This window comes from Nematolebias whitei, chromosome 12, assembly GCF_014905685.2.
Source record: "Nematolebias whitei isolate Nwh7 chromosome 12, NemWhi1, whole genome shotgun sequence".
In the NCBI taxonomy this organism is placed as follows: Eukaryota; Metazoa; Chordata; class Actinopteri; order Cyprinodontiformes; family Rivulidae; genus Nematolebias; species Nematolebias whitei.
Genome location: NC_056509.1, coordinates 3,892,523 through 3,900,384, shown reverse-complemented (window position 1 = coordinate 3,900,384; position 7,862 = coordinate 3,892,523). Strand labels below are relative to the sequence as shown.

At 44.4% G+C, this 7,862-nt stretch overlaps 2 protein-coding genes across 2 annotated transcripts in view; one reads left to right on the top strand and one right to left on the bottom strand.

Annotated features, from left to right (window-relative positions):
* Positions 1 to 7,862, bottom strand: part of nt5dc1 (5'-nucleotidase domain containing 1) — a gene marked incomplete at its 5' end in the record, with an annotated part of 416,600 nt that overhangs the window by 380,336 nt on the left and 28,402 nt on the right. Inside the window, 1 exon segment of the mRNA XM_037686065.1 lies at positions 7,013 to 7,094. Within this exon segment, the coding sequence (XP_037541993.1) occupies positions 7,013 to 7,094 (82 nt within the window).
* col10a1b (collagen, type X, alpha 1b) lies at positions 2,055 to 6,431 on the top strand. Its single transcript, XM_037685702.1, has 2 exons — positions 2,055 to 2,169; positions 4,525 to 6,431. The coding sequence occupies exons 1-2, from the start codon at positions 2,055 to 2,057 to the stop codon at positions 6,378 to 6,380; spliced, it is 1,971 nt and encodes a 656-aa protein (XP_037541630.1). The 3' UTR covers positions 6,381 to 6,431.

The window sequence follows — 7,862 nt, the reverse complement described above, 5'->3', positions numbered from 1 at the left end:
ACTCACACAGAGACATGTAGGAGGAGATGTATGAAGGCAGCAGACCAAGAAGTGATTTAAAGATGAAAATGTACCAGTGGGAGAGTCTGTGTGAAGTTAATGGTGACCAGTTAACCAGTGAATACTGGGTGCAGTGGTGGGTACGATAATCACAGCCAGTTATGAATCTTAGTGCACAATGATAGACAGCATCCAACATCTGCAGCATCCAACATCTGCAGGGTTCTTGTAGGAGCGTTCATGTAAATAATGTCACCGTAATCAATGGAGGGAAGTCACAGATACAAGGTGTTTTCTAACATTCAGGGTTAGACAGGATCTGTTTCTGAAAAACAAACCCAGTTTAACTTTGAGTTTCTTTACTAGGTTTTCCACATGGAGCTTAAAAGAGAGATGTGAGTCGACCAAGATACTCAAATATTTTTAGGAATCGACAAAAAAATATTTTGGAACTTGCAGAAAATATTCAATCATCTACAAATGTCTAACTTTTGAAGTCAGTTTGATTCAAAATGACTGAAACAGCCAGATGGCATTAAAAGTCACAAAAATGGCTAAAAATAAGTACAAATGATGTCACATGTCTATTACCATCACAATTACATCATAGATAATCCTGATGGCTGAAGAGGGTCTAGTGCTCGAATGTCTCAATATGATTGTGCACTTTTCTATAAGTCTGCCAGGTCTATATAATTGCTACAGATGTCGACCTGAGTTTGGTGTGGTAGTGGCTGAGAGTCATTCTGAGTGTGACATCTTGCCTTGGATTGTGCATAACCTTATTTTTAAGATTTGATTAAAGTGGCTACAGTTCCATAATTTCTCCTTAAAACATAATTTTAGTTTAAAACTGCCATGAAAGGCTGTAGGACAAATGAATGCTTGACCTTTAATTGCTCAGGTTGTTCTAAGTTTATTTAAATGTTTTCAGTAAATGAGCTGTGAGGAGCTGAAGGAAGTGTCTCAAACACTTCACTGCTGCCTCCTGGTGTCTTAAAACGTCTAAAACCACTTCTTCATTTAAAGAACACAAATTTACCATCAAGCTTCACAAAGTGAACTCTGACATGCACATAATCAGCACCAGACAACTAAAATAGAGCTTAGACGAAATTCAAATTGTGAAATGACCAGATTTCATCTAAAGTGACCAAACAAACGTTGTAGTGAAGCTTCACACTGAACAGAGCCTGCATCAGACTCGGTCTTCACTCTGCAGGAGCCTCCTGAAACTAACTTTAACACCTTTAAGTCAGAAAAACTGTTAAAAGAAAGATGATAGGTTTAGAGTCAGAAAGGTGGTAACAGACAGATGATATGACTTCATGAGAAATGTTTGTGAAGAACCAGTCTCCTGCCAGCACAATGGTCCTGTTGGGCTCCCCACCCCCCATGCTGCTGCCCCAATACAAAAAGTCATAAGCAAGCAGGGTGGGGAGAGGAGGAAGGACCATCACGCTGGACTGACAGGCCTCTGTGGGACTCGCACCCATCATTAAAGATGACATCAGAGCAGGGAGGTACCACAGGAGGTAGATCCTGCAGGATGCTGGAGAGCAGCTCAGTATAAATGCGTAGAGCCGAGTGGTCCAGGAAGCAGCAGCTGCCGTTCACCCAGGCAGGCACACTCTACGGATACGGATATACAAGCAGAGCTCTGGGACAGCAGCATCCACACTCAGCTTTGGTTTCTCTGGAGCGTAAGCCTCCACGGTGAGTTCTCTGCTGTCAGACTTGTGGGTGGGAGGGTGCAGCCGGCTCAGAGTGATGACTGCACGTGCAGCAGGTGTTATGAGCTAGACTTGGGTTTATGCACAGGAAAACATGTTTTGATGTGCTTTCAATGTGCCCTTGGTCTTACTGCGAGTGAATTCTGAGCAAAGAGGCAACATTCGAACAGATCAGACAGAGATGTTGAAGATCATGTGCCACAGATGTTAGGACTGTTTCCACTGCTGGGTGCCACAAAAATAAGAAGAAAACTGGCACAAACCTCGTCGTTATTAATTTTGATGTTTTCATTTTTGCATGTGCAGGTTTAGCTTCACAAGATGGACTTGAGGGTAACAAGCCTTCTTCTCATCCTCCTGGCTTTGGCCGAGGGAACCCCCGAGAGGTACTACGCACCCAAAGTGACAAAGGTTCCCTACCCTGTCAAGAGCCACGGTGAGTTTCAGTGTGGAGCTGCTGCTTTTTCCCTCAGCACTTCTCAGAACACAATGATGGGTGGTGGGATGCAGGGATGAGTGATGTTAGATGCAGCGGCCTCCATCTACTTGTGAGTGTAAAACTGACTTCAGGCTGTATTTGGAGGGTTAAACAGCTTCAGAATAAACTTCATGATGTTGGTGCTCTCTCTTTTTTGTATTTAAACAATAACGGTTAAAAAAAAGCAAGTAAATACTTTTAAGGATGGTTTTGGGAAGTTCAAGTTGCCTTTCTTTACACCTACTAAAGGCACTAACACCCAAAATGAGCTCGACTGTCTTAAACATAATCTGTAAAAAAGAAACATATAAAAACAAGAATTCACAGGTCAGTTAAAGACAGTTTAGCAGTAAACTTTAGAACAATAATTCTGACACAACTTTAAAACTGCAGGTTTTTCAAGAACCCTCCAGAAGTTGTCAGTTAGGTGCAAACCTCAAGTCTTCATTATCATCATCACTCCCACCTCCCTGAGCTCTCTATCACACTGGCCCTAGTGTGTCACGAAGGCCACGCTCCGTCCAGCAGCTCAGCTGAACTCATGTCGGACTTCATGGAGCTGTGAGGTGGAGCACAGCTGCCAAACAGCTGTCTGTTGAGGACAAATCATTTAAGAAGATCAAAATGCTTCAGCAAATTACTGAAAGTTTGCACTGAGCAGTTTACGATCTCATTTAAAGTTGTATCTTCATGTGTTTTCACAGTCTGCCTCTACACGAGCTTAAAAATGCAAATTAAACCGTGACTTTCTAATCTCTGAAACAGATGGTTGAACCACGGTGCAGGCACACCCAACCCAACGGGCCTGTGGTGGCCCAGTCCCACCACACAATCACACACAGAAGCTGCAGACACCAGTTCACAGCAGATTTACTGCAGTTTCTGACGCCCAGTGAGCTCAGTGTCTCATAAAAAGGACAGCAACAACTTCTAACACTTTTATTTTCAGATAGAAAAGCAACAAAACTCAGAACTGGTCTAAGTAACTGGTGTCATCATTGTTTCTTGCCCCAAGAGGTTCTGATCCTGGGTCAGTTCCATCACCATCACAGGTTCCCTTCAAGCACAAACCTGTAGACGCAGCTCTACATGGCTGCACAGTGACTGCTCTGCCAGAGCAGACCTTCTGTTTCTAAAAGAGGAACGCAGAAGCTGTGTGATAAAATCACAAGTTGTGGACAAATACAGACTTTTGTTAACACTTCTCACAGGTGGTGAATGTGCACAGTCCATGTGTTACAGCTACTCTGGTGTTGAAGTTCACACACACTATTTGACATTTTATCATAAGAAACAATATGGTGCCACAACTCAGGATTATCTGCAACTATTCTACCATAAATATATTACACAGACAGAGTGATGCAACACAACTGACTGACAATATTTGATTGGTGAGTGATGCTGGGAGAAAAGTCCACCCGTTATTACAACTAACCAGTCAACACAACTTTACCATGTTTGTAAACCCACTGCTGTTAAAAAGACTAAAGGTTAGAGTACATTTTTTTTAAACTACGACTGTGGCTGAGTGGTTAGAGCAGTCGTCCTCCAATGCAAGAGTTGGGGGTTCGAATCCACCAGCAGTCACATATCAAAGTGTCCCTGGGCAAGACACTGAACCCCTGATTGCCTCTGATGTGTGTCCCATGGGTGTATGAATGTGTGTGGACGTACATGAGGCACAGATTGTAGTGTAAAGAGCTTTGAGTGTCTTGATAAGATAGAAATGTGATAAATAAGTACAGTCCATTTACCATTTAATACAATAAAGATCAAAACTCCCCCTTATTCCTTAGGAGGTGGTCACCGACCTGTTAACATCAAGGTGGATGTTTTAGAGGACAATAAGAACTTGTATGTTTGGTATAACCTAAAATACAAGCAGGAAATGTGAAGTTACTGACACAAATGCTCAGAATATAATAAACTATAGTGCAAACAATGAAGGTACACACTTGGTATAGCAGCAGAGATAAATGTTGTCGTGAACATCATCTCAGATCAGCGTTCTGCAGGTTCCTGGAGAAAATAAAAGCTGCTTTTCCATAAAGCCACAATGACAGAGAGCGTTGTTTCCACTAAGGTTGTGGTTGAGTTCAACACTTTAAATGTGAGTTATTCAAGGATCCTGTGAGAACTTTACAGGTCTCAAGTGAAGACACGTCCCAGATTTTTAATCTCTGTTTCTTCATTTTAGCTTTTTTACAACTAGTTCATTTGCTCAGTTTAAACCATAAACATTAAACGAAATAATTAAGATATGTCATTGTCATTAATTACTCAACCACATTCTGTTTGTGTTTCCTTTAGCTGTCGTAGGACAACCAGGCCCTCCAGGCCCTCCAGGAGAGCAAGGACCAATGGGACCATCTGGACCACCTGGAGAAAGGGGTGTTGGACACACAGGACCACGAGGCCCACCAGGATCTCCTGGAGCCCCTGGCCACTCTCAGGCGGGTAAACCAGGTACCCCAGGTGCACCTGGAAAACCAGGTGCCCCTGGTCTTCCTGGTGATAAAGGCATCCCTGGTGCACATGGAGCAATGGGGCCAAGAGGTGCCCCTGGAACCCCTGGAACTCCTGGCCCTGAAGGACTTTCAGCTGTTGGAAAACCTGGACCATCTGGGTTCCCAGGTGCAATTGGTCCAAGGGGTGAGCCTGGTTTGAAGGGGCATCCTGGTATCCCTGGTCTACCTGGTTCCAAAGGTGAAAAGGGCATTGGTGTTCCTGGTGTACAAGGACCACCAGGTCCAACTGGACCAATGGGCCCATCTGGTATGCCAGGCAGTCCTGGAATTGGCAAGCCTGGTGCCACTGGCTATCCTGGAGAACCTGGTAAGTCTGGCATGCCAGGAAGAGATGGAGCTCCTGGCCCAGTGGGTGCACCAGGGCTTAAAGGTCACACTGGGCCTCCAGGTGTAGGAGCTCCAGGAAAGTCAGGCCAGAATGGTACTCCAGGTATGCCTGGACCTATGGGGCCCAAGGGTCCACAGGGTCCTGCTGGTCAGCCAGGCTCCCCTGGCATGCCAGGTGTTGGCAAAACAGGTGAACCAGGAATTCCAGGAAGCAGAGGTGCTCCTGGAACTTCAGGAACCACCGGTCAGAAAGGAGAGCCAGGCCCAACTGGATTTACTGGTCATCCAGGTGCTCCTGGTCCAGTTGGCCCAGCTGGTCCACAGGGTGCAAGAGGGTTTCAGGGTGAGTCAGGCCCAGTTGGACCCAAAGGTGACATTGGTATGGTGGGTGCACCAGGCCCAAGGGGATCCAAAGGTGAGCAGGGAGCTCAAGGGTTCTCTGGAAAACCAGGTACCCCTGGCGCTGTAGGTCCTGCAGGACTTCCAGGTCATAATGGTGCTCAGGGTCCTAAGGGTTCACAAGGACATGCTGGTGCACCAGGACTCCCTGGTTCAAATGGTGCACCTGGACTAAAAGGACATACAGGTCAACCAGGCGCACCAGGAAAAAGTGGTGAACCTGGAAGGCCAGGGCCAGTGGGACCAGTTGGGGCCCCTGGTCCATCAGGTCCATCTGGACTCAAGGGCCACCCAGGACTTCCAGGTTCACCTGGTCCAGCTGGCCAGACTGCCAAGGGAGTTTCTGGTCCTCAGGGTCCCCCTGGATTCCCAGGTGAGAGAGGTCAGGATGGTCTCCCTGGCCCTGTTGGTCCTCCTGGTCCACCTGGTCCACCAGGAGAAGTGGTCTACCACCACGACAAGAGCATGCCAATCAAGTCTCATGAAGTTGTGATGCCTCATGAAATCATGAAAGCTCCTATGTCTGCCTTCAGTGCTGTGCTGACCACGGCCTACCCCCAAGCTGGAGTCCCAATCCAGTTCAACCAGATTGTATATAATGGAGAGCACCATTATGATGCACACAGTGGTGTGTTCACCTGTCAAATCCCAGGCCTGTACTTCTTCAGCTTCCATATGCATGTCAACGGTGCTAATGCATTGGTGGCCCTCTACAAAAACGAGGAGCCAGTTTTGTTCACATATGATGAGTACAACAAGGGCTTCCTTGACCAGATGTCAGGCAGTGCTGTTCTCCTGCTGCATCCTGGAGACAGGGTCTATGTCCAAGTTCCTGATGAGGAGAGCAATGGTATATTTGCTGCAGATAATGTTCATTGTATTTTCTCTGGGTTCCTAATTGCCTCCACGTGATTTCAAAAATCTTTATAAACCTCAAAAATTCTAAAACATCAAACTTCACAGAGGACAAGATCAGTTTACAAAATTTTAATGTGATTGTGAATTGGTTCTGAGTTTGACAAGTTAAGCTGCTTCGGTCAAGTTTTCAAAGGTTTTTAATTTGGTTAAAAATGTTTCACTTCACTGAGATGTATATTCTCAAAATGATTCCTGTCCCCGTTTCACCTTGTACCTATGAAAGTTTAGAAAAACAAGGAATGATTCTGAAAAACATTGAAGTGGTGCTCTACAACTGCCTGGAAGCTTTATGGTGCTTTTTTGTGTATGTCTTTATTAATGTTGTTGTTTAAGGATTTCTCTGTATTTGCATACTAAAACATGCAAAACATTTGTAATATATGTCATTAGAGTTCAACACACTTTCATAAGCACTTTGACCACCATAGAACAAAGGAGGAGAAATTCAAAATGCTTTTTATAAAAACGTGTCCCATTGGATGTGTTAAGTTATGTACCAATTACTGATCAAAAACACAAAATAAAAGTTTGACTTTGAAAAATACCTTTGCTGTGCTATGTTTATTCTTCCATGGTAAATAAATCTGTGTATTAAAGCGTGTTTGTGTTTAAAATGAACTACTTACCTTTAAATGCAGATGTGTTGTAATTGTGTTCAATTGCAGCCAACATGTCTTTCCAAAAGTCAGAGTTCACCACATTCCCTTGCTGTTTAAAAGAAAACAAATATTAGCATAAACAGAATCGGTAAGGACGTGAAAATGTAAATTTGTATTATAAAACCTCAGAATGTGGCATTATTTATCACAGGGTGCCCAGACTTTTTCATCCTGCAACTCCTTTTAAAATGATCAAGTCAAAGTTGATCTACCTGCTATAAGTATCCTGATGCATGCTCAATAATCCAGGTAGAAAAATCCAAAAAAGTTCAATCTGGTCCTCTGGACATTCAAAAAAACAAAAAACAAAACAAAGCAAAAAAATGTAGAAACGTTTCGTCTCTCATCCAAGAGACTTCCTCAGTCTGAGGTGCTGTATTCAGCTCAGTCTCTTAAATAGCACCTTCTCAGAGTGGATCAACCAGTTTTGCTGCTGACAACCAGAACCAGCTGATCACATGCTCAAGAAGGACCATCAGCCTAACAATGGATCATTAGCACCTGATGGCTGTTTACTGTTCACAGAGGGCTGAGTGATACTAGCAATCACAGCATTGTAAGAGGGGGACAGTTGAACCCAGAGGCTCCACCCCTGTTTAATGATGGACGGTTTCTTTTCACAAAGATGGCCTCCTTTACTCCTCTCTCAAACCATCGTTCCTCTCTGTCCAGGATGTGAACATCTTCATCCCTGAAAGAGTGACCGCTGGCCTGGAGATGAGTGTAGACCGCAGAATCCTGGCCTGATGATGTTGATCTTCTGTGCTGGTCCATCCTTTTGGCCAGTGGCTGTTTAGTTTCCCCGATGTAAGACTGA

Coding starts and splice junctions, on each gene's coding strand:
- col10a1b (XM_037685702.1), top strand. CDS start 2,055: ATGGACTTGAGGGTAACAAGCCTTCTTCTCATCCTCCTGGCTTTGGCC. Junction 2,170..4,524: donor CTACCCTGTCAAGAGCCACG/GTGAGTTTCAGT, acceptor TGTTTCCTTTAG/CTGTCGTAGGACAACCAGGC.